Here is a 27400-nt window from a genome sequence, read left to right as displayed (position 1 = left end):
TGGGCAGAGTATAATGTGGGGACAAGCAATAGGCAGAACAAAAAGTCTGAGAGGAAGGGTTTGGGAAAAGATATGGGGGAGAACAGGGCTTTAAAGAGCTCCTGGGTACACTGGGGAATCAAGAAGGCCACATGCATGTCCAGTGTTGGACTCACGCTCATAAAAGGTCTGAGAAAACTAATTGTTCACCTCTGGCTGATCGTCAGGCTCTGAAGAGCAGGAAGTGAAGGCTAAGGCAGAGTCAAAAACGGCCTGGGTAAGCATTGAAGGGGTGCTACAACACAGATATAATCCACAAGAGCTAGAAAGTAATTTTTTTTCCTTTTCTTGGCTCCAGGTGTTTAAGGAAACTCATTCAAAACACTAACTACTAAGCTAATGGATCAGACCAGTGGCTACAAACAAAACCCTAATTTTAAATATGAGAAAGCTTAAACATTTAGAGGTTAATTAAGTACCATAAAGCCACACAGTGATTCTAATCCAGACATCTAGCTTCAAGGCATGTGCTCTTGATCTTTTTATGTGAGAGCTATCTCTCTTACAAAATTGTGCCTAAGAGCCAGCAGTGCATCTATGTTAAGAGAAGCCTGAAGGTTATATTAATTGGAGGCCCTTTTTATGAAAAAGAATACAAAATACTAAAGAATACCAAAGGGATCTTGGAAGGGACCTATGCATGGGAGGGCTCCTCATGCCGAGGCTTCATTAGCTTCACAGTAAAGCCATGTCTGCTAGACATGTCACAAAATCTGATGAATGATTTAAAATTGTGCAAGGTCACTAAGGCACAATGAATATAACAATTGCTAATACTATATAATTTTCTTCTTATTTGTGTAGGATGGATTTTAATCCAGATGCTTAGAAAACTTTCAAGATCTTCAGATTTGATCCTAACAGCAGCAAACCAAACCATAAAAGTTCTAATTGTTATCACATGTTGACTTTTACAAATAATGACTTACATAGCACCTGCAACATGAAGTATAAGTAAGTCTTCTGTTCAGGTGACTCTGCCTACTTATGTGATATTTTGAGCAAATGAGCAAAAAACAACCTTGCTGTGCCTTAATCTGCACATCTAGTACTTGCAGCATAGGATGTTGTGAGGATTAAAAACATGTAATGTTGGGAGCGGGATTTCAAGGTTTTTCCTCCCTCAATAACAACTTTCTGCAAATCGGGCCATTCGCGATGAACGCGCAGGATATCATTAATGAGATTCCAATAGCTAAATGCTGACACAGGCACTTTTCCTGGACCAAAAGCTCTGTAATAGTCTTGAAGGCAATCGCCCACGCGTTGCCATTTCTTTTCACTAATGGTCCCTCCTTGAGGGAGCCAAGGACAGACATCTTCTAGGAAGACAAAGAAACGTTTCAAATCTTTTTTCTTAACCCTTATTCCTCGTGTCCTGAGGGACTCCCTGAGTCTGCTAAGAAATACCTCGTGGGAGTTCAGTGATTTGCCCATTAGGACGGCTGGGATTTCAACTCTATGTAACTTGGAATTATACTAATGCAGCCGCAACCACGCCAATGTTCTGAACTACTGGAGGCACTCTCATCAGCTCAGGCGAGCCCTTGCTTATGTAGGACAGTCGGCAAGTATAATCTGCTTGCTCGGACCCTCTAGGGCAGGGACTCTGTAGTCAGAGTCCCTTGTGCAGGCCCTAGAGGTGAACGACCATTAGCCCAAAGTAAGAACAAGGTTTTCAGAGAGGAACAACCAGAGGACAAAACAAGGAATAAATCGCGGCAGCAAACTAGAGGGAGGGGATCAGTGAGAACTCACAAGAGGTATCTAAGATGCTTGCTTGGGTGATGCGTCTACTCACCTCTCCGGGATGTGTATTACGGACGAGTGATCCGCAGTGATCCTCAACGCAGAGTCGACATTAGGTGAATACCCGTGTGATGACTCAGAAGAATGCCTGGCCAGGGCTTCCGAGCAGACGTTTCAGCAGGAGTCCCAGGGCCCCACGTTGGGCGCCAGTTGTCCCGGCCTGCGGGATGAACGTGGAGTGTGCCAGAGACGCCTGCAGAAATGAAACAAGCAAGGGACACAAAGAACGACCAGCAAGACAGGACGTCTGATCAAGCTGGCACAGTTTATTGTTTACAGGCTCAATTTATACAAGTAGCAAGTAAGGGGTGGGTCAGGAGATAATTGAACCTTAGGTGGCGCTGGCGGGGAGGTGTAGAAGGGTGATTGGGTCTTGGTTGGCGCCAGCGGGGACGGAGGACCCGGAAGAGAAGCGGGGAGTTCACCGTTTTGGGGGCAGGGGAGGTGTTTTCACACATCCTCAAGGTCTCCCTATTTTCAGAGTGAGGAGTCTTGGCCCATCTTCAAGGACAAGATATGTTTTTGTGAGCAGATAACTTCCAAGGACTGCACCGGTTGCTCTCAAGCTTGTGCTTTCCCATGCTGCGTTCAGACGTGGGGGAAGGGACATAGCCCCAGCTCCCAACAATGTAAAGCATTTAGAATGGTGGCAGACACACAGCCAACACTCAACTAAATATCAGCAATGATCATTTTCTACTTAAGAGAACCTAATATGAAATTAGGGTGTTACTTATATCACAAAGAGATTCTTTAAAAAGAACTGTGGATTTTACCTATTAAATGAGTTTCTCTACAGTTCATTTTAAATTGATAGAATTACAAAAATTGTGCATTTTTAGGAACATCACAAATACATAAGGTGAGTGTGACAAAGGCAATGCTATGTGCTCTCCACTCCATTTCCTCCCCATGGTCACATGGAAAGACAAAGAATCCTGGTCTCCCCTATAGCTAGGTTGGGATCATGTAAGTGAGTTCTGGCAAATGAGAGTGTGAGTAGAAATGATGTGTCACTTCCATTGCAAACAATTAAAAGCCAGTGTTTCCATTTCTTTCTGCCTCTGCATAGACAATCCTAGAAGCCATTTGTTCCTATTGGAGCTGGAACAAGGTAGCAGCAGGCTGTATTCCTGAATCACTTCTGGGAAGAAAGCTAATAGCTGATTGCCTCACACTTGACTTGAGCAAGAAATAAACTCTTTTTATGTTACATCACTGAGATTTTGGATTGGTTTTGAATGGCAGCATAGTCTAACCTACCTTGTAATACATTATGGTATTGCTATCTCTGAAAATAATAGGGAAACTCTGATTACTTGGAGAATAATAAAAGTGTTTTCTTACATGTGTTAAAACCTTTCATATTACGTTCCTGAAATGTTTATCAATGAATATCTCAATATCTCAAAGAGGTGGAAGATATATATATCCTTGCACATCACAGTTAAAGATGACACAAATTAGGACATCATATCAGTAAGTATTATTCAATAGAGGATTTGGGAAATATGGAAAACCATTTGGAAAAAAATAAAGTTGGATCCCTATCTCATTCTCTATACCAAAATCAATGCCAAATTGATTAAAATTTCCAGTTATAAAAATGAAGCCACATTAACAACAAAAACCTCCCAACAACCCACCAATTGAAAAACTGGCAAAGGGCATTTCTCCAAAGAAGATATACAAATGGCCAATAAGCACATGAAAAGATGCTCAGCATTGTTTATAATTAGGGAACTGCAAATCAGAACCGCAATGACATACAACGTTAGGATGGCTGTTATAAAAAAATAGAAAACAAGTGTTGGTGAAGATACGGAGAAATTAGGATCCTCATGCATTGCTGGTGGGAACGTAAAATATTGCAGCTGCTGTAGGAAATGGTTTGGCGGTTTCTCAAAGGATTAAATATTGAATTACCATATGACTCAGCAGTTCCACTCCTAAGTATATTCCTAAAAGAATTGAAAGCAGTGACTAAAATAGATTACTTGTATGCCAATATTCATAGCAGAATTATTCACAATAGCCAAGAGTAGAAACAACTCAACTGCTCATGAATAGATGAATGGATAAACAAAATATGTTACTGACATACACTGTGATATTACTGTTATAAAAAAGAATGAAATTCTGTTATATATTACAACATAGATGAACCCTGAGCATATTATCCTAAGTGAAACAAGCCAGACACAAAAGGACAAATACTGTATGATTCCACTTAAATGAGGCACATAGCATAGGCAAATCATAGATTCAGAAAGTAAAACAGAGGTTATCAGGGGCTGGGGAGAGGTGGGAATGGGGAGTTACTAATGAATGGGTACAAAGTTTCTGTTTGGGATAATGAAAAGGTTCTGAAAATGGATAGTGGTGATGGTGGTACAACACTGAGGATGTACATGTCACAGAATTGTACAATTAAAAATTGTTGAAGTGGTAAATTTTATGTATATTTTACCACAGTAAAAATTAAACAAAAAGTTGCTACTGTAAAAGTATCAGAAAAAATATAGTGAATTAAAAAATAATAATCTTGGCCTGAGTGATGCCTTTCTGAGTATGACATTAAAACCAGCAGCCACAAAAATAAAAGATTGAAATATTTGAATACATAAAAATAAAATTACTTAAAATACAAAAACAAGTTTCCCACTGAATAAATGTCAAACTGGGTAAAAGTATTTGCAACACACAATAAAGGTTTAATTTATTTAATATGCAAAAATCTTACAAATTAATAAGAAAAAGAATATTTCTAGAAAAATGGAAAAAATAAAACTAGTATAGAAGTTCATAGAAAGAAAATATATAAATGGCCAACAAATATATGAAGATATTCAACTTCAGAAATAATTAAGAAAAGCAAATGAAAATAATGATGCAACACTTTTTTGCCTATCAGTCTGCCAAAGATTAACAAGACTAATAATATATAGCATTGCAAAGGGTCTGAGTAAAGTGGCACTCTTGTTGCTGATATAACCTCTTTGGAAGACAATTTGACAATATCGACTAAAATTTTAAATGCCTGCATCTTTTGAGTCAGTGACTTCTAAGAATTCATCTTGCAGATGTGTAAGTGCACAAAGATTATATACATAGATGCACAGACAGATATTGTTAGTAGCCAAAAACATTTGAAGACAGTGTAAATGTACATTAGTCAGGGGGTGATAAAGCAAATTTTGGTATACCACATAGTGGAATATTTATAGTTATTAAAACAAATGCAGTAGTTCTCTATACACTAATATGAAAGATATCCAAGATATAGTAAAAAATAAAAAGCTGGTTATGGAACCATATGTTTACATAATTCCATTTGTGTGTATTTCCAGAGTGTTTGTGTGTGTGTGTGAGAGAGAGAGAGAGAGGGAGAGAGAGAGAATATACAATGTCATATGCAAAAGTAATTTCTTTAAGGATTCAAAGAATACCAGTTATCTCCAGAGAGTGGGTGAGTGGGTTAGTGGAAAGGGATGGACATGTGAAGGCAGGGAGGGCAACTTTCACTTTGACCCTATAACTTTCTGTACTGTTTAGATTTTTAAATTATGAACATGTATGGCTTTTGTAATAAAAAAGAAGCTAGTTCATAAAAATGTTTAGAAGATGACACCAATGTTACACTGTGAGCCACTGCATTACATTATTCCATGCCTATTTTAATATTTCAGTTTGGAATTATGGAAGGAATGGAAATGTTTTGAATCAGACAGATTTGGGTTAAAATCCTAGCTGTTATGCCATAGAATCTCTGATTTCCAGTCTAATAATCTACAAATAGAGGATAACAATGTTTGCCTTGCAAGGCTCTTATTAGGATTAGTTGTAACTTATGAAAAAATCCCCAGATACAGTGCATGGCACAGAGCTAAATGGACATTATTATTATTAGTAATATGTTATGAAAAACATGATATTCCACTTGAAATGAATCACCTTGCTTTTGATTACCACATCACTTTTCTCCTCTAGTGGTTCTTATCCTTCATGTCCTAAATACTAACTGCTTTGGCAGGATGGTCCCAGTACTTCATGTGGCCATGTTAGTGACTGCTGGAAGAACACTGGAACTAGCAACTGGTAGATAGCTAGAATTTTTCCTTGATATTTTCTATCAGTAATAATATATACAATACAGTGGAAGAAATTTGGCAGAAGTGGATATTGTGTGAAGCAAGAACATGAGTAAACAAGTATTTAAACTACATACTAGGGCACTAATTAAGAAATCTGGGATTTCTGGAAGTCTAAGGAGCTACAATGTAAGAAGTAAAACTGCAAGTCAACCAATATATCATCTCTAAAATAGACTGTGGAAAAAATAAAAACTTCTCTTATAAAATTAGATACTCAAGTTCAGTTTGCAGTAACTATTACTGCCAAAAGTTACTTCATCAGACACAGCTCCTAAGACTTGTTGAAAAACAACACACACTCAAGAGTTTCATCAGCTTAGAAAGATCCACTGCAAAGTCCCAAGATAATACTTTTCTTAAAAAGCTCTTTAAAATCTAATATCCTTATAAGCTCATGAAAGCTGTTAGAAACTTTACCACATGCTTAAGAAATAGAAATGACAACAGAAAGTGAATATGATAATTATAACTTGGACACATAATTTTACAGGTATATAGAAATAATTTAAAGCTCAGAATATTATGTAGCAGCCTAAATAATTAGTTGGTCAAAGGGTTTCACTATTGGGATTGCATACACTTCGAGCAGTCCTCAAGGAGTTTATTGCATAGCACTTGAATAACTAAACATTTAAAGAGAAAACAATTATACTGTATTGTACTGTGGAGGTATTAAAATATCAGTCAATTATAAGGTGAAAGAACAAATTGTCTTGCCTGAGTTAAAAGGAGACAAGAGTAAAATTTGCACTGCTTCATGTACATAACACTTAGGTCTAATGAATACTTATATTTAGAAATGTATTATTAGAGAACATTCCTAATGCTTGCCTAGAATAGAAACCATCAATCTATTCAATTTTATTTAAAACTATATCCTCATTTCATAATCAGATATCACCTCATGCCAGTTAGGATGGCCAACATAGAAAAGAATAGGAACAACAAATGCTGGCGAGGATGCAGAGACAGGGGAACCTTTCTACACTGCTGGTGGGAACGTAAACTAGTTCAACCATTGTGGAAAGCAGTATCTCAAAAAACTAAAAATAGAAATACCATTTGACCCAAGAATCCTACCCCTAGGAATTTACCCTAAGAATGCAGGAGCCCAGTTTCAAAAAGACATATGCACTCCTATGTTTACCGCAGCACTATTTACAATAGCTGAGAAATGGAAGCAACCTAAGTGTTCATTAGTAGATGAATGGATAAATAAGATGTGGTACATATGCACAATGGAGTATTATTCAGCCATAAGAAGAAAACTAATCCTACCATTTGCAACAACATGGACGAAGCTAGAGGGTATTATGCTCAGTGAAATAAGCCAGGCGGAGAAAGACAAGTACCAAATGATTTCACTCATCTGTGGAGTTTAAGAACAAAGCAAAAACTGAAGGAACAAAACAGCAGCAGACTCAGAACCCAAGAATGGACTAGTAGTTGCCAAAGGGAAAGGGACTGTGCAGGGTGGGTGGGAAGGGAGGGAGAAGGGGAATAAGGGGCATTACGATTAGCACACATAATGTCGCGGGGGGGGGGGTGGTCACACAGAAGGCAGTATAGCACAGAGAAGACAAGTAGTGATTCTATAGCATCTTACTGTGCTGATGGACGGTGACTGTAATGGGGTATGTGGTGGGAACTTGGTGATGGGGGTAGTCTAGTAACCACAATGTTGCTCATGTAATTGTATATTAATGATACCAAAAAATGTGTGTGTATATATATATATATATATATATCTCCTCATTTACAAGTCTCAGGGTACATTTACTAAATAACCCTTGAAACTATATTAAATATTAAAGCTAGAACTGTTTAAGGTTAGGACTGCTTACAATATTAATTATATTGTCTGAGTGAAAATAATACCAAGAATGTCTTACCTGCAAGAGCTCTTGAATGTGGCAATCTGCCACGGCCAGTTTCTGCCTGTGGATACACACAGCTGTAATTCATGCAGGTTAATAACGTGTCTATATGTGACGTTTGGAGATCTTCTGGACAATACATGGGTAGGAATACAACATTAATTGCTATCTTATGGTTCAGACCTGTTATAGAAAAATCACACTTTATTAAAATTTCTATGGGTTAGTACATGGTGCTAATGAAGCTAGGCTTGCTAGTTTGATCCTAACATGTGCCAAATAGCTTCACACCTGTAAAAAAATTGTTTCAAAACTAGGGACTAAACTGTTTGCTGTGCAAACATTTATGAATACATGCTATTGGTTGAAAAGAAGATACTTCAGTGCAATCTATCACCACTGCTGGAGAAAACAATCCAAAATGTTTCTTACTTACTGATGGAAGGTTTAAATTTCAGTATCCAGAGGACAGCTTGGTCATATAAATGAAGACATGTAGAGTGTTTTCTTGGTCATTCATGATAGGCACCATTACACAATAGGAGAATTCGGAGATGACTATTTGTTCCCTTATTGCCATTTGGATTTAAGGATGTATGACTCAAGCAAGGCCAGGGATGGTAGTAACAAGATCCCATCTGTCTTCAGATATACAAGACAAACTTCAATGACTCACCATTAGGGCTATAAAAGGTTGCAGTAGAAAAAGAGCTATGAGGGAACAACCAAAGTGCATCCTGGCCTATGACTGTTATCTATTTATGTGTGTCAACGTCAGCTTAGAGTGGATAAAAAAAAGACTTCCTAGAGGCAAGGGTTTGAGCTGGGTACTAAAGGATGAGTAGCATTTAAATAGAGAGGAGGATATTTCAGGCAAGGCAGGGAGTTGCCAAATGTATAGACCAGAGTGAAACCATCTTGGCTGGATCAAGGGGAAATACACAGACCTCAGCTTGAAAACTCTAAGAATTCCACCCAATCACCCAAACTAGAACTCTGGGAGTTATTCTTAACTCCTCACTTACATTCCTCCCTGATATATGTTTAGCCAGTGAGTCCTATAGATTCCATTACTTTAATCTCTCTTCTATTCATCCCTACAGCAATTCCTAAGTACTGAGTATGGGTCAATGACAGATAAACAAAGCCCTTCTTATTAAGCTGTAAATTGACCCAGAAATCAAGTCAATTCTTTGCTTTTTATGGGCAAATGACACTAAATTCCATATCTTTAATTTAACATACAACTAAGGTTTATTTAAAGCTTTTTAAGGATTACTAACATTTGGTATTCATAAATTAAAATAGTCATGATATCTAGACTTTACTGAGGATTCCAATTCAGTATTATGACTACCTTATAATTCTTAGCAATGTTGCAAAACTCATGTGAATGTGCATATACTCATATCTTACTTCCTTGACTAAGACCAAATTTAATTCTGAGATACCATAAATTTAATGAGTCTGTTAAACAAAAAGGACACACTGCAATAAATGACACACTGCATTGACTGGAAGAAGCATTTCAACTAGAAAATGTGAAAAAAGAAAGTATGCCTTAAAACTGAGAAAATATCAGAAGTTGGAAATCCTGGTATTTCTGGAAGGTAGTTTTATTATCAGTGCAGCACTGATACTATTTTGAATTTCTTTCTAAATTATAAAATACTGTGAGTTCAGCTTCAACATTATTAGTAAGATCTGTCATGAGTTCTTTGGTTAAAAATAGAGTTCAGAATGCATATGTGTAAGTGAACAGACCCACAGGGTTCTGTACTGTCTCTGTGCCTAGAATGTTCTTTCTCCAGGTAACCACATGGCTTGCTTTTTCACCTCCATCAAGCTTCCAGTGAAACATTACTTTCTCAGGGAGACCTGCCCTGACAACACGATTTAAAATTTAACCCCTTCTACTGCAGCACTTTCCAACCTCTTTCTTCTAGCACTTACCACCATTTCACTCTACTATAAGCTCTTAGGGCTGTTGTGTTTATTCATGAAACCTCAGTGCTGGGTACACTTAAGGTGCTCAGTAAATATTTGTGAAATTGAGCAAATGAATGTACATTTGTGTATTTTTTACCTATGATTTTCAAATACTGGGCTTTAAGACATCTGTGTATTAAGTGTTCAAATATGAATTCATCTATCATTCCCATTACCAAAAGAGATGAACACAAACATCTTCCCTACAATATGCACATATAATGCACTTCAAAGGTGACTTACTGTTTATGTGTTACTTAAGTAATTTACAACATATTATCTAGGTAAGTGTGATGGCATTTCTGGACCATATTCAAAAGTACAGGAAATACAGAATCAAATAAGCTCTCATCCCTCTTTTGTAAATATATCTTCTTCCTCAATTCTTTGTTATCACCAAGTTGCTTTCCAATGAAAAGTGTGTGTGTTTGTGTGTGTGTGTGTTGGGGGGAGGACGATTTGTAATCCCAGCACCTAGTACAGTGCTTGGCATGTACCATATTTTACCGAACTTAAGATGCAATTGATTTTAAAATGATTCTTATTTTGAACAACATTAAAGGAAGAAAAATCTACCAACTAAACACAGGCATGACATCAAATTTTAAGATGCATACCTATTTTCAAAAATGTTAAAATAATTGAAAAATAGTGTGTCTTATGCTGATAAAATCTGGTAGCAGGTACTTAAGGTTTAGTGATTAAATCACTTTCATTTTGCAATGGAATAAGGGACAGAATTAAGGTATGGCAACAGTAATCTAGCTCTGGAACCCATATAATCCACTGTGCTGCTCTATATAAGATACAAGAGTAGGAAGCATCTCAGTGGGATAGGATATCCTGGGGATGTGGCCAGTGAGGGAACCAACAGTGAGGAAACCCAGTGATAGTCAGCTAATGGTTCAAGTAGGCTATAACAAGGAAGGAGGAAAACCGAAAGGGTACAAATGATTCATCCTGAGGCCACAGGCTAGTACCAAGGAGGGCAGAAATTATATTGGTTTGCTTGGTTGCTTTAATCAGAGAAAAAAAAACAAGGTAAGTAAAGCCTTATTATTTCAATATAACTACAACATATTAAATTCTTCCATATGAAATATTTTGACAAAAACATCTAGAAAAGATTATTTCAACAGCTCTCCTTAAATTATACCCATTGTTACTTGGACTTGTTATCTCCTGACTTCCAAGAGACAACTGGATGGCCTTTGGAAGTTTACAAAAGGTTGGCTGAACTATGTTCTTCATTGTCTAAGTCAAAATCAAATTGAAGAGATGGCTCTTAAACTTTGATTGACTCATAGCACTTCATGGGTAACTAAGTTAGTGCTAGTGGAACCAATGATGTACTAATATCATCTATAAGTCCAAACTAGCTTTTGAGAAGTGTGTTCTTCTGTTTAAGCTGAGCAATAACTGTTAAAATTTGGAGATACTGACCAATAGATTTTAAATTTTGTACCTGGGCTAAATGCACTGAAAATTTAGTTCATTACTTCATCCCAGTATCTTTTCTTTGAAGCGTGTATTATTACATAATAGGCAATGGGTAGAGGTTTTAGCACCTACTAATATCTATTTATTTGAGGCAAATGAGATGGCATAGCAAGCATTTTACATGCAAGATTTGGTACTTTTGGAATACGTTTCTGATGTGGTACCCAGCTGATTAATGGGAGCCATTAGAACTGTGGGAAGGAAGGTTAATAATTCCATTCAATGTTCTCAATAATGATTCACCTTAGGCCAGTCAAAGCAAATGACCAAGTAACAGGGTTGTGGTCTGAATAACCTTTCCGGTTCCCAGAATAAGATACTTCAAAATTACTGAGTTCTCCAGAGATTAATAAGATACTGCAGAGGGATAATAAAACACTAGAAGATAATATCAATATAGGTTTGACAATCTTTGTGTTTGAAGAACTTTAAAAATTATATAATATTTATCTGCCTGGATTGGTTTAGCTAGCTTTATCTTAAAATTGGGGTCTAGAACAGGGGTCAGCAAACTATGACCTGGGGGCCAAATCTAGGCTGTACCTGGTCTTGTACAACCTATAAACTAAGAATATTTTTAGATTTTTAAATGGGTGAAAAAATCAGAAGATTATTTTGTGATATGTGAAAATTATACGCAATTTTAATTTCAGTGTCTATAAAGTTTTATGTAAACACAGCCATACATATTCATTTATATATTGTCTATGGCACTTTAAAGCAGCAGGGCTGAGGAGCTGGGACAGAAACTGTATGGCCTACAAGGCCTCACACATTTACTACATGGCCTTTTACAGAACAAGTTCGTCCCCTTGTACAGGACACACTTAAAGTCACCTTTCAGTTGTAGGATTCTGTCTCTTAACAAATAGTACATTAGAGATATAATCCTCTCTTCTGAGTTCATTGCTCATGCCATGCTTAAAATATATAGGACATTAGTCTGGTCTTGTAATACAACTTGGGTTCAAACTTTCACAAAAGATATGATAAATTCACCAGTTTCACATCTGACATTCAGCTCTTATTTTAGCCAAAATCACAGAATATCAATACTTCAAGTATTATTAATAGAGCAGTAGTTCTCAACCTTTACTCTATTCCTGCATATCTGACAGACAGGATGTATTCTTGCTAGTTGCTCTCTGTGGCAACAAGCCCCCTTAGGAAGGGCAGGGAGACTGAATGGGCTGCTTCTCTAGGGTGGGTCCGAATTCCAAGGAATGTGGGTAGGTCTCCCTCAGATGATTTTGAGAGGCTACTTCCTCCCAGCAAGGTTCTATAAGAATCACTGGGTCTAATACCATTCCTCTTAATTCTCCAGATTTTATCTTTGTATTAGAGAGCTAAATACTTGGATTATATAACAATAATTAAGGTGAAAATACTTACAGATACTCCTTTACAGAAATGCTATACTGTGAATTGATTAATGATTGATTATACTGAAAAAATATACAATAAGTTTGATGCAATAATCAATCTGAGGAGCATTTCCATATCTTGAAAAAGAAAACTGTAATTGAAAATCATTAGCACATTTATTATTCTATTCTATTTATACAATAACCTCATATAGTAAGTTCAGACTTGAGTTTTGTTAGAGGAAAAAAACAACAGGGCTCCTATATGTGAGTGTTTGTTTCTCTGCAAGAGAAGAATATGTTTAGAGACTCAGGAGACATGATTTCTAATCATGGCCTGGCTTCTACTTGGCCAGGGAGTAGGACTAGAAGATATCCAAGCTTTTTTTAACCTTAAAATTAAATACTTCCTCAGGAAAAATCCCCTTTCTTCCTTTCTGCCAGAAGTTCACAAGAAAATTACTGACAGGTGGTAGTAATTTGGTTATTTCCAAGTACCTAGTAACACTTACTTTTTCTGTTCCCTTAGAAATGTTCTGTTTTTTTTTATCCATATATGGCTTATTATTTATTGTCTTTTATTCCTGTAAACCCTCTTAAGTCCTTGCAAACTGGTAGGATATAAAAGAGCAAAGTTCTAACATGGATTACAGCTCGTTGGCCAGAATCACAAGTTTGTCTTCTTCACATTTGATTCTTGCTTTTGGGTGATGCACAGCCAAAGCTACAAAGGTTTACAATTACTTGTAAGATAGCTGAGATGTTTAATGGATTAGTAACATGTTAAAAAGAAAAATATCCAATTCTTTTTCCAGATGAACTCATGATTTCCATGGTTACTGGGAAGTATGGGAAATCTTTACTATAATTTTTGTTTCCTAGATATAAAACTAAGATTGATAAACTACCCAAAAAGAGTAAGTTATGCAGTCTAGTAAAAGGAAGCATTTGAAACTTAGGTCTGAGACTGTCTAACAGAGTCAGCAGAATTCATACTTTTCATAGATTATACACATGTATGTACAAATTTATGTGTAAAGAGGTGGGGAAGAGGAAGTGGGAGAGAGTAAAGAGAAAAAAGGAAACTACATAAAGGTCAAGTAATTTATTCTAGTACCTTAGATGTAAAAATCTATGAAATAAGTATTCTTTCTGGCATTAATTTGCTAATGACTTTTTCTCATTCTTTCATTTTAAGGTAACAAGACCTTACTTTAAAATACAAATACAAATAAAAAATATTCCTTCACTCTGAAAATCACTCATTTTGGCTAAGATTTTATTTTAGAATTAATTTTTTGCCTGTATTTTTCTTCCTTTAGAAGCAAACTTAAAAATTAAATATAGGTTTAAGAATGCATTGACTCCTTTAAATTTCTCTAAGTTCTATAACTACTTCTTAGTTTTGAGCCCCTGAGAAAATCAGTTTATTTTCTCTTAACAGATAGGGAAGCTTTTGCAATAGTTTCCTTCTATTCTTCCTGAGTAACTTAAGAATTTTGTTCAAATTCTCAATTCAGGGGCTAAACACACCTCTGTTCATAGAAGCTTCTCTTGATGAGTACCCCTTTTTCTTTAGCCACATTACCCTTCAATAGTTCAAATGACTGAGAAAGAGGCAGAGAATATGGGCAAGAAAGTGATGGTTTCTAAAGGCGAACAGAATCAGTTTTAGAAGAAGTCAGGTAGTGGTAGGGAAAGTTCCCTTGGTTTCCATTCTCCCCAGATACTTTCCAAAGACTTGACAATTAGAGCTTAATGTATTCCAGAATTAGTTTGAGCCAAACAGGAGCTCTCCTTCGCTATAATTTTTTTTTTGGGGGGGGGCACTTAAACTCTTAAAGCAAAATAGCATCATCTGTATTAAAAATATTAAATTAATAATACTCAAAGATAAGAACAGTTAAGTTACCTAGGATGGTTACTTCAAAATGTCCAAGGCTTCAGGCGCTCTTAAATTCAAGTGTTGGGAGCCTTCCTTCTGGTGGTATATATTTTGCAGGCTGAGAATTATACTGCTGATTAAGAAAGTTTCTGTGTTCAAAAATAAATTTCCGTGGAATATTTTCAGGATAAACAAAGCTGTAATGTAGGTGTTGTATGAAGGCAAACTTTTTCTCTCTCCATAGCTGACATTCCCACTTATCACTTACAGTTTTCCTGGCTTTCCTGGCTTTCCCTGGGGTACCAGTGCTTGTGCTTTCTTGACCTGTTAAAGACACAGTGAGATAGACTCAATTAACCTATAAACCAAATCAAGTCACTCACTACAAAAAAGCATAGATAATGAGGAATAGTTTAATAAACTCTAAAAATCAAACCAGCACCTACAAAATGTAAACTGAATGTCCAAAAGATAATTCTTATAAAAGTGAGGGAGGAACTAAATTCACTTTCAAAATAAACTTTTACTTCCAAATATCAACAATATTGGTATTGTTTTATCATACATCAACTTTTCCATATTTCTTTTCTCTGTTGCTGGAATTATGGAGATAATGTAATTATCTCCTATGTACTTATTTTATATTTTCTAAATGTTCTTAAATAAACATATGTGCCTTTTATATTCAGTAACAAATTCAAGTAAAGTCAAATTCATGAGAGTAATAATCTTTAGAAATGGGATTACCACTCACTGTTGGTGGAATTCAAGCTTAAAATAAAATTTTGTTAATCTTTGCTAAAAGTAGCCTGAACAAATCCAAATACAGTGTTTTCCTTGGATATAACTCCCTTCAAAGGGACTGTTTATTTATTATATACGATACTGCTTTCTGATATAAATAACACGTGAACAGCAAAGAGGGAACTACACTGAGGTGAAAGACTCTTCAATTTTGATTATTCTCTATCATCAAGTCAATTTCTCATTTATGCACAATTTACCCAACACATTTAGTTTCTAAGGAAAATATAATTTCTCCCTTATACTTAATGACATTCATTCAGCAAATAACTATTGAGCACTTATTACGTACCAGATACTGTGACAAGGAATTTGGTAAAATAATATTTTAGTTGACATCTTTGTTATATATTAATTGACTATATAAGTGTAGGCTTATTTCTGCACACTCTTCTGTTCCACTGATCTATGTGCCTATTTTTGTGCCAGTGCCATAATGGGGGAGGAAAATGGGTGAAATAGGTGAAGGGGATACAGAGGTACAAACTTCAAACTATAAAATAAATTAGTCACAGGGATGAAACTACTGCATAGGGAATACAGACAATAATACTGCAATTTATTTGTATGTTGACAGATGGTAACTATACTTATTGGAGTGAACATTTACTAATGTATTTAACTGTTGAACCACTATGCCATACATCTGAAATGAATATAGAGAGGTCCAGAAATGAACTTACACATATACAGACAATTAGATTACAACAAAGTCAGTAACAGACAATGGAGGAATGACAGTTTCTTTTACAAATGGTACTGGGAAAATTGGATAGCCACATGCAAAAGCCACTATCTTATGCCATACACAAAAACTAACTCCTAGGTATATGCCCCAAAGAACTGAAAACAGGGACCCAAATACCAGCTCACTAATGTTCACAGTAACACTATATGCGATAGTGAAAGGAGAGAACAACTCAAAGGTCCATCATCAGACAAATGGATAAACAAAATGTGGGGTGTGTATATGTGTGTGTATTTTGGTCATAAAAAGGAACAAACAGGAACTTTAGATACACAGAGTGTCAGGGATGTGTGTGCACAGAGAGAGAACCATGTGAGGACCCAGCAAAGAAAGACAGCCATCTGCAAGCCATGGAGTGAGGTATTGGGTGAAAACAAACCTGCAGACACCTTGATCTTGGCCTTCTAGCATCCAGAACTATGAGAAAATAAATTTCTTTTGTTTAAACCACCCAGACTGTGGCATTTTTTGGCAGCTATGGCAAACTAATACAATTGCCTAACCCAGCTAGAATACTGAATCCACTAAATTAAGACAGGATGTAGGTAAATGAGGCATCTATGCTGTATTCCTGGCTTATATCATCATTTACTTGCTTCTCTGACTCGAGAGTTGTTTTTCTTAAATTGTCCTCCACATAGTGGTCAGAATAAGCTATTAAAATTCAAATCAAATTATGCCAACCTCTGCTTAATATCTTCCAAAATTTTTCTTTCCCAAATTTCTTCATATAGCATCTTAGGTCCTCCATTGATGCTGACCTTTAATATTTGCTCAGCCATGAAACTATTCAGTGCCTCACACTTTATGCTCCAGCAACATCAGAACAATTTGTAGCTGCTTGAGGTTTCCACAAAATTTCTTATCTTTGTACCTCTGAAAACTGTTCTGTGCCTGTATATACTTGGCTAATTTGGCAAATCTCTACTCATCTTTTAAGAATTAGTTCAGGGATCACCTGTACATGCTATGTTTTGAACCTACCTTTTATTCTTTCTTTCTTAAGATAGAAAAACCGAAAAAATGCCAAGAATAGCATAGTAAATGCCAGTATACCCCGCACTTGGAATTACACATCTTCAGACTTTTATTTTGCTGTCTTTGCTTCAAATATTTTCATGCTTTAAACTTTTTTACTGTGGAAGTTTTAAAACTACAAAAGAAGATAGGAGAGTACAATGAACCCCACAATATCCTTGAGATATCATTTCATTCATAAAACACTTCAATATGTGTCTTTAAAAGAGAAGGACTTTTTAAAATAAAATAAACATGATATACCTCCTAAAATATTCATAATAAAAATTTTAAAACATTATCAAGTATTTTGTGGAAATTTCTCCCATTGTCTCATAAATTATTTGCATTTAGCTTGCTCATGTCAGGATGCTTCATATTAAACCTGGATAAAGTAATAAAATAAATAGAACATTGAAGTTGTGGTTTAAATTTCCTTTTTCAATCTTCCTGATCACATTCCCCTCTTCTTTCCTTCCTTAGAGGCAGCTGATATCATTAATTAGCTACATGTCTTTCTAATCCAAAGTAGACTCCTGTATACATCTATGAAAACTAATAGTTTGGTTTTGGATGTTTTCAGAAATATGCACAAGTGCTATTACAATATTTGTTCTCTTGTGATTTTTTTTTTTTTTTTTTTTTTTTTTTTTTTTTTGAGTCATTTTGAATAATTTTATTTTGTGGAGAATTTTATATTTCTAAGCATAAAAAAACACATAAGCTATTTCCTAATACATTTTTTGTCTCTTCCATGTTTGAATTTTACCCTTCTTGTTAATTAAATAATTAATGTCATTGCCATTATTGAAAACGTTTATTTCTTCTCCATGTTTCTTGGCCATTCTTGCCTAAGTTTTGTCTATTTTAATGGTGTTTTTAAAGTACAGACTTTTTATTATATTTGGCAATTTTAGTACTTTTTTCTAATTCATTAATTTCAATTATTGTCTTCATCAATATCTTCTGTCTACTGTCATTATGTTTATTTTGCTGGTTTTGCTCCAGTTTCTAAGGTTCAAGGCTCCATTAACTTACTTCCAATTTTTTTTTTTTTTTTTTTTTTATACATGCCCTCACGTAGTAGTTTTTTTTTTTTTTTTTTTTTTTTTTTTTTTTTTTTTTGAGAGGGCATCTCTCATATTTATTGATCAAATGGTTGTTAACAACAATAAAATTCAGTATAGGGGGGTCAATGCTCAATGTACAATCATTAATCCATCTCAAGCCTAATTCTCGTCAGTCTCCAATCTTCTGAAGCATAACGAACAAGTTCTTACATGGTGAACGAATTCTTACAGAGTGAATAAATTCTTACATGGTGAACAGTACAAGGGCAGTCATCACAGAAACTTTCGGTTTTGATCATGCAATATGACCTATAAACCATCAGGTCAAATATGAATATTCATTTGATTTTTGTACTTGATTTATATGTTGATCCCACATTTCTCCTATTATTATTATTATTTTTATTTTTAATAAAATGCTGAAGTGGTAGGTAGATGCAAGATAAAGGTAGAAAACATAGTTTAGTGCTGTAAGAAGGCAAATGTAGATGATCAGATGATCAGGTGTGTGCCTATGGACTAAGTATTAATCCAGGCTAGACAAGGGCAGCAAGACATCCACGGATGCAGAAGATTTCTCTCAAAGCAGGGGGGGTGAGGTTCTGAGCCTCACCTCTGTTGATCCCCAAATTCTCACCTGATGGCCCCCCTGCGACTGTGCCTGTCTTAGGTTGTTCCTCCCTTGAGGAATCTTACCCGTCTCTGGCTAACCAGTCATCTTCCGGGGCCATACAGGGAAATGTAAAGTTGGTAAGTGAGAGAGAAGCCATATTGTTTGCAAAGGTTAGCTTTTTACTTCTTTGCAGATTTATGCCCTGTGGCTTCTATGCCCAGCACTTGTCTCGAGGTATCTTTACCACCTGGAGGAATTATGATACTCGGTAAATTCGATATGAGGCACGAATTCTATTTAAAGTTTGTAATTAGGAAGGAAGAAGAAAAGCTATAGATGTAGCATATGAAGGAAACTTGGGAGGATTGATTATTTCTTTGACATATCTTCTTGTATAGTACCTTAAGTATGTATAGGTTTTAAACTACTAACTAATTTGCACACACATATTGACATAATAGGAATACGGTGACATAAACAAAGCAAATCTATAATCACCAGCCATCTCCAGTGAAGCCAAGAAAACCATTTAGGCACCCTAGGCATTTGTGAAAATTTATCTATGATATGATGGATATTTTCCAACTGTACTTGAACCATCAGACAAATTAAAGCAGCCCATTTCTGGGATCTGTTCACATCCCATATGTTCTTTTAACCATAGATAGTCTATAGTCATGAGATTTTGGGGTGCTACAACTTGCACCCCTCCCAACTCCTGGTTGAGTTCCAACAGTACAGATCCAGTCAAATTCGTTGTCTCACTGTATGCACATGCCAGCCTAGACATCTCCCTCCTCCTTCTCATGGCAAGTCCAGGAGATGGTGGGCTGGATGCAGCCACAACCGCAGCATCGTCCGGATCCCTGTGGAGGCTTTTTGATGATCATCCCCCGGCACGAGTCCTCCAGAGAGTGCTGATGCCGGAAGCTCCTCCTCATATCGTATCTTAGTTCATTTTCTGGGTATCCAAGCTAGGCCTTGATCTTCTGCGTAGAAACAAACAGACCCTTTGCCCACACTTTGACATGCCCTCTATACCACTGTGCAGAACTCATTGGAGGTCAGCACACAGTAACTGCTTTTTTTTTTTTTTTTTTAATTAAGAGAAAGGAATATTATCAGAAAAGAGTACCTCCATAGCTGATCATCTGACACCCTTTAAGTGATCAACATTAAGGATATTTAAAGCATGCGTTGATCTTTGATTTACCAATAGTTTTATCCTGTTAAGGAGTAATCCCCCTTTTCTTTCTTTCTTTCTTTTTTTTTTATTTAAATTTTTAATCTACACTTACCTGAAGAATACTATGTTTACTATGCTCTCCCCTATATCAGGTCCCCCCTAACAACCACATTACGGTTACTGTCCATCAGCTTAGCAAAATGTTGTAGAGTCACTACTTGTCCTCTCTATGTTGTGCAGCCCACCCTCCCCTTTCTCCCTCCCCCCCATGCATGCTAATCTTAATACCCCCCTTCTTCTTCCCCCCCCTTATCCCTCCCTGCCCACCCATCCTCCCCAGTTCCTTTCCCTTTGGTACCTGTTAGTCCATTTTTGGGTTCTGTAATTCTGCTGCTGTTTTGTTCCTTCAGTTTTTCCTTTGTTCCTATACTCCTCAGATGAGTGAAATCATTTGGTATTTCTCTTTCTCCGCTTGGCTTATTTCACTGAGCATAATACTCTCCAGCTCCATCCATGTTGCTGCAAATGGTTGGATTTTTCCACTTCTTATGGCTGAGTAGTATTCCATTGTGTATATGTACCACATCTTCTTTATCCATTCATCTACAGATGGACATTTAGGTTGCTTCCAGTTCTTGGCTATTGTAAATAGTGCTGCGATAAACATAGGAGTGCATCTGTCTTTCTCAAACTTGATTGCTGCGTTCTTAGGGTAAATTCCTAGGAGTGGAATTCCTGGGTCAAATGGTAGGTCTGTTTTGAGCATTTTGATGCACCTCCATACTGCTTTCCACAATGGTTGAACTAATTTACATTCCCACCAGCAGTGTAGGAGGGTTCCCCTTTCTCCACAGCCTCGCCAACATTTGTTGTTGTTTGTCTTTTGGATGGCAGCTATCCTTACTGGTGTGAGGTGATACCTCATTGTAGTTTTAATTTGCATTTCTCTGATAATTAGCGATGTGGAGCATCTTTTCATGTGTCTCTTGGCCATCTGTATTTCTTTTTTGGAGAACTGTCTGTTCAGTTCCTCTGCCCATTTTTTAATTGGGTTATTTGTTTTTTGTTTGTTGAGGCGTGTGAGCTCTTTATATATTCTGGACGTCAAGCCTTTATCAGATCTGTCATTTTCAAATATATTCTCCCATACTGTAGGGTTCCTTTTTGTTCTATTGATGGTGTCTTTCGCTGTACAGAAGCTTTTCAGCTTAATGTAGTCCCACTTGCTCATTTTTGCTGTTGTTTTCCTTGCCCGGGGAGATATGTTCAAGAAGAGATCACTCATGTTTATGTCTAAGAGGTTTTTGCCTATGTTTTTTTCCAAGAGTTTAATGGTTTCGTGACTTACATTCAGGTCTTTGATCCATTTTGAGTTTACCTTTGTATATGGGGTTAGACAATGGTCCAGTTTCATTCTCCTACATGTAGCTGTCCAGTTTTGCCAGCACCATCTGTTGAAGAGACTGTCATTTTGCCATTGTATGTCCATGGCTCCTTTATCAAATATTAATTGACCATATATGTTTGGGTTAATTTCTGGGGTCTCTAATCTGTTCCACTGGTCTGTGGCTCTGTTCTTGTGCCAGTACCAAATTGTCTTGATTACTATGGCTTTGTAGTAGAGCTTGAAGTTGGGGAGTGAGATCCCCCCTACTTTATTCTTCTTTTTCAGGATTGCTTTGGCTATTCGGGGTCTTTGGTGTTTCCATATGAATTTTTGAATTATTTGTTCCAATTCATTGAAGAATGTTGCTGGTAATTTGAGAGGGATTGCATCAAATTTGTATATTGCTTTCGGCAGGATGGCCATTTTGACGATATTAATTCTTCCTAGCCATGAGCATGGGATGAGTTTCCATTTATTAGTGTCCCCTTTAATTTCTCTTAAGAGTGACTTGTAGTTTTCAGAGTATAAGTCTTTCACTTCCTTGGTTAGGTTTATTCCTAGGTATTTTATTCTTTTTGATGCAATGGTGAATGGAATTGTTTTCCTGATTTCTCTTTCTATTGATTCGTTGTTAGTGTATAGGAAAGCTACAGATTTCTGTGTGTTGATTTTGTATCCTGCAACTTTGCTGTATTCCGATATCAGTTCTAGTAGTTTTGGAGTGGAGTCTTTAGGGTTTTTTATGTACAGTATCATATCATCTGCAAATAGTGACAGTTTAACTTCTTCTTTACCAATCTGGATTCCTTGTATTTCTTTGTTTTGTCTGATTGCCGTGGCTAGGACCTCCAGTACTATGTTAAATAACAGTGGGGAGAGTGGGCATCCCTGTCTGGTTCCCGATCTCAGTGGAAATGCTTTCAGCTTCTCGCTGTTCAGTATAATGCTGGCTGTGGGTTTATCATATATGGCCTTTATTATGTTGAGGTACTTGCCCTCTATTCCCATTTTGCTGAGAGTTTTTATCATGAATGGATGTTGAATTTTGTCAAATGCTTTTTCAGCATCTATGGAGATGATCATGTGGTTTTTGTCTTTCTTTTTGTTGATGTGGTGGATGATGTTGATGGATTTTCGAATGTTGTACCATCCTTGCATCCCTGGGATGAACCCCACTTGGTCATGGTGTATGATCCTTTTGATATACTGTTGAATTCTGTTTGCTAATATTTTATTGAGTATTTTTGCATCTACGTTCATCAGGGATATTGGTCTGTAATTTTCTTTTTTGGTGGGGTCTTTGCCTGGTTTTGGTATTAGGGTGATGTTGGCTTCATAGAATGAGTTTGGGAGTATTCCCTCTTCTTCTATTTTGTGGAACACTTTAAGGAGAATGGGTATTATGTCTTCTCTGTGTGTCTGATAAAATTCCGAGGTAAATCCGTCCGGCCCCGGGGTTTTGTTCTTGGGTAGTTTTTTGATTACTGTTTCAATTTCTTTGCTTGTAATTGGTTTGTTTAACTTTTGTGTTTCTTCCTTGGTCAGTCTTGGGAGGTTGTATTTTTCTAGGAAGTTGTCCATTTCTTCTAGGTTTTCCAGCTTGTTGGCATATAGGTTTTCATAGTAGTCTTTAATAATTCTTTGTATTTCTGTGGAGTCTGTCGTGATTTTTCCATTCTCATTTCTGATTATGTTGATTTGTGTTGACTCTCTTTTTCTCTTAATAAGTTGGGCTAGAGGCTTATCTATTTTGTTTATTTTCTCAAAGAACCAGCTCTTGGTTTCGTTGATTTTTGCTATTGTTTTATTCTTCTCAATTTTGTTTATTTCTTCTCTGATCTTTATTATGTCCCTCCTTCTGCTGACTTTAGGCCTCATTTGTTCTTCTTTTTCCAGTTTTAATAATTGTGATGTTAGACTATTCATTTGGGATTGTTCTTCCTTCTTCAAGTGTGCCTGGATTGCTATATACTTTCCTCTTAAGACTGCTTTCGCTGCATCCCACAGAAGTTGGGGCTTAGTGTTGTTGTTGTCATTTGTTTCTATATATTCCTTGATCTCTATTTTGATTTGTTCATTGATCCATTGATTATTTAGTAGCATGTTGTTAAGCCTCCATGTGTTTGTGAGCCTTTTTGTTTTCTTTGTAGAATTTATTTCTACTTTCATACCTTTGTGGTCTGAAAAATTGGTTGGTAGAATTTCAATATTGTGGAATTTACTGAGGCTCTTTTTGTGAGCTAGTATGTGGTCTATTCTAGAGAATGTTCCATGTGCACTTGAGAAGAATGTATATCCTGTTGCTTTTGGATGTAAAGTTCTATAGATGTCTATTAGGTCCATCTGTTCTAGTGTGTTGTTCAGTGCCTGTGTGTCTTTACTTATTTTCTGCCCGGTGGATCTATCCTTTGGGGTGAGTGGTGTGTTGAAGTCTCCTACAATGAATGCATTGCAGTCTATTTCCCTCTTTAGTTCTGTTAGTATTTGCTTCACATATGCTGGTGCTCCTGTATTGGGTGCATATATATTTAGAATGGTTATATCCTCTTGTTGGACTAAGCCCTTTATCATTATGTAGTGGCCTTCTTTATCTCTTGTTACTTTCTTTGTTTTGAAGTCTATTTTGTCTGATATTAGTACTGCAACCCCTGCTTTCTTCTCACTGTTGTTTGCCTGAAATATGTTTTTCCATCCCTTGACTTTTAGTCTATGCTTATCTTTGGGTTTAAGGTGAGTTTCTTGTAAGCAGCATATAGATGGGTCTTGCTTTTTTATCCATTCTATTACTCTATGTCTTTTGATTGGTGCATTAAGTCCATTTACATTTAGGGTGACTATTGAAAGATATGTACTTATTGCCATTGTAGGCTTTAGATTCGTGGTTACCAAAGGTTCAAGGTTAGCTTCTTTAGTATCTTACTGCCTAACTTAGCTCGCTTATTGAGCTGTTATATACACTGTCTGGAGAGTCTTTTCTTCTCTCCCTTCTTATTCCTCCTCCTCCCTTCTTCATATGTTGTGTGTTTTGTTCTGTGCTCTTTTTAGGGGTGCTCCCATCTAGAGCAGTCCCTGTAGGATGCCCTGTAGAGGTGGTTTGTGGGAAGCAAATTCCCTCAGCTTTTGCTTGTCTGGGAATTGTTTGATCCCACCATCATATTTAAATGATAGTCGTGCTGGATACAGTATCCTTGGTTCAAGGCCCTTCTGTTTCATTGCATTAAGTATATCATGCCATTCTCTTCTGGCCTGTAGGGTTTCTGTTGAGAAGTCTGATGTTAGCCTGATTGGTTTTCCTTTATAGGTGACCTTTTTCTCTCTAGCTGCCTTTAAAACTCTTTCCTTGTCCTTGATCCTTGCCATTTTAATTATTATGTGTCTTGGTGTTGTCCTCCTTGGATCCTTTCTGTTGGGGGTTCTGTATAATTCCATGGTCTGTTCGATTATTTCCTCCCCCAGTTTGGGGAAGTTTTCAGCAATTATTTCTTCAAAGACCCTTTCTATCCCTTTTCCTCTTTCTTCCTCTTCTGGTATCCCTATAATACGAATGTTTTTCCTTTTGTATTGGTCACATATTTCTCTTAGTGTTGTTTCATTCCTGGAGATCCTTTTATCTCTCTCTATGTCAGCTTCTATACGTTCCTGTTCTCTGGCTTCTATTCCTTCAATGGCCTCTTGCATCTTATCCATTCTGCTTATAAATCCTTCCAGGGATTGTTTCACTTCTGTGATCTCTTTCCTGACATCTGTGATCTCCTTCCGGACTTCATCCCACTGCTCTTGCATTTTTCTCTGCATCTCATCCCACTGCTCTTGCATTTTTCTCTGCATCTCATCCCATTGCTCTTGCATTTTTTTCTGCATCTCTGTCAGCATGTTCATGATTTTTATTTTGAATTCTTTTTCAGGAGGACTAGTTAGGTCTGTCTCCTTCTCAGGTGTTGTCTCTGTGATCTTTGTCTGCCTGTAGTTTTGCCTTTTCATGGTGATAGAGATAGTCTGCAGAGCTGGTACAAGTGACCGCTGGAAGAGCTTCCCTTCTTGTTGGTTTGTAGCCTTTTCCTGGGAGAATAGCGACCTCTAGTGGCTTGTGCTGGGCAGCTGTGCGCAGACAGGGCTTCTGCTTCCTGCCCAGTTGCTTTGGGGTTTATCTCCACTGTTGCTGTGGGCTTGGCCTGGCTGGGGCTGTTCCTCCAAAATGGTGGAGCCCCGTTAGAGGGGGAGCAGCCAGGAGACTATTTATCTCCGTAAGGGGCCTCTGTGCTCCCTGCTGCCCAGGGGGTTAGAGTGCCCAGAGATCCCCAGATTCCCTGCTTCTGGTCTAAGTGACCTGTCCTGCCCCTTTAAGATTTCCAAAAAGCACTCTCCAAACCAAAACAACAACAGCAACAATGAGAGATGGAACAGAAAGGAAAAAAAAAAGAAAAAACACGCGATTTTTTTTTTTTTTCCTCAGGTGCCGGTCCCAGGCACCCGCGCACTGGTCCTGCTGCCCTGTCTCCCTAGCACCAGGGTCCCTGTCCTTTCAAGGCTTCCAAAAAGCACCCACCCACCGGTCCCGCAGGGAAGGAACGCTCAATATTCTTTGTCCTCAGGCACTGGTCCCACGCACCCGCTCACCAGTCCTGCCGCCCTGCCTCCCTAGCACCGGGGTCCCTGTCCCTTCAAGGCTTCCAAAAAGCACTTGGCAAAAAGAGAGAAAAAAAAGGGGAAAAACGCGCGATTTCTTCCGTCCTCAGGTGCTGGTCTCAGGCACCCACCCACCGGTCCCACAGGGAAAAATGCGGGATATTCTTTGTCCTCAGGTGCCGGTCCCAGGCACCCGCTCACCAGTCCCGCCGCCCTGCCTCCCTAGCACCGGGGTCCCTGTCCCTTTTAGGCTTCCAAAAAGCACTCGCAGAAAAGAGGAAAAAAAAGGGGAAAAACGCGCGATTTCCTCTGTCCTCAAGTGCCGGTCTCAGGCACCCGCCCACCGGTCCCGCAGGGAAAAACGGGGGATATTCTTTGTCCTCAGGTGCCGGTCCCAGCCACCCGCTCACCAGACCCGCCACCGTGCCTCCCTAGCACTGGGGTCCCCGTCCCTTCAAGGCTTCCAAAAAGCGCTTGCCAAAAAGAGAAAAAAAAAAAAGGGGAAAAACGCGCGACCTCCTCCGTCCTCAGGCACCGGTCTCAGGCACCCGCCCCCAGGTCTTGCAGGGAGAAACGCGGGATATTCTTTGTCCTCCGGCGCTGTTCCCAGGCACCTCCTCACCGGTCCCGCCACCCTGCCTCCCCAGCAACGGGGGCCCGTCCCTCTAAGGCTTCCAAAAAGCGCTCGCCAAAAAAAAAAACTGCTCCGGTTTCTCTCCACCCGCCGGGAGCCGGGGGGAGGGGCGCTCGGGTCCCGCCGGGCTGGGGCTTGTATCTTACCCCCTTCACAAGGCGCTGGGTTCTTGCAGGTGTGGATGTGGTCTGGATGTTGTCCTGTGTCCTGTGGTCTCTATTTTAGGAAGATTTTTCTTTGTTATATTTTCATAGCTCTATGTGTTTTTGGGAGGAGATTTCCACTGCTCTACTCACGCCGCCATCTTGGCTCCCGCCCCCCTCTTGTGATTTTTAAAATGATTATTACATTGAAACTTCTATACTCTTTTTGTTTTACTTTATTTGTAGTTTTCTTTTTTATTCTTGATCAGTACTGCTACACGTTTCCCTATTGTGTAAGTTTTAAAAGACCTGACTTTTAGGTTTTGCTGTTCTCTATTTTTTTGTTTTGTATTTCAGTAATTTATTTCAAATTTTATTATCATATTTTATTGTAGCTAAAATGCTGTGAAGTGTAAAAACACTATTATTTTATGGGCCACTAAGAAAGACAGTGACAATTAAATCATGATGTACAATTTATTTTGGAATATGTGTTCTAATTTCAGAGATGTTAAAACATGCAAAAATGGATACCTTGGAGTTGAAGACATACAG

At 37.7% G+C, this 27400-nt stretch overlaps 1 protein-coding gene across 1 annotated transcript in view; it reads right to left on the bottom strand.

The window, feature by feature from the left end:
* RADX (RPA1 related single stranded DNA binding protein, X-linked) overlaps positions 1 to 27400 on the bottom strand; it is a 78415-nt gene that overhangs the window by 6697 nt on the left and 44318 nt on the right. Inside the window, 3 exon segments of the mRNA XM_073227525.1 lie at positions 7895 to 8062; positions 14645 to 14941; positions 17154 to 17238. Of these exon segments, the coding sequence (XP_073083626.1) occupies positions 7895 to 8062; positions 14645 to 14941; positions 17154 to 17238 (550 nt within the window).

Source organism: Manis javanica, chromosome X, assembly GCF_040802235.1.
Source record: "Manis javanica isolate MJ-LG chromosome X, MJ_LKY, whole genome shotgun sequence".
Lineage (NCBI taxonomy): Eukaryota > Metazoa > Chordata > Mammalia > Pholidota > Manidae > Manis > Manis javanica.
Note: the sequence above shows the minus strand (reverse complement) of the source record. Positions and strands in the feature narration are given on the sequence as shown.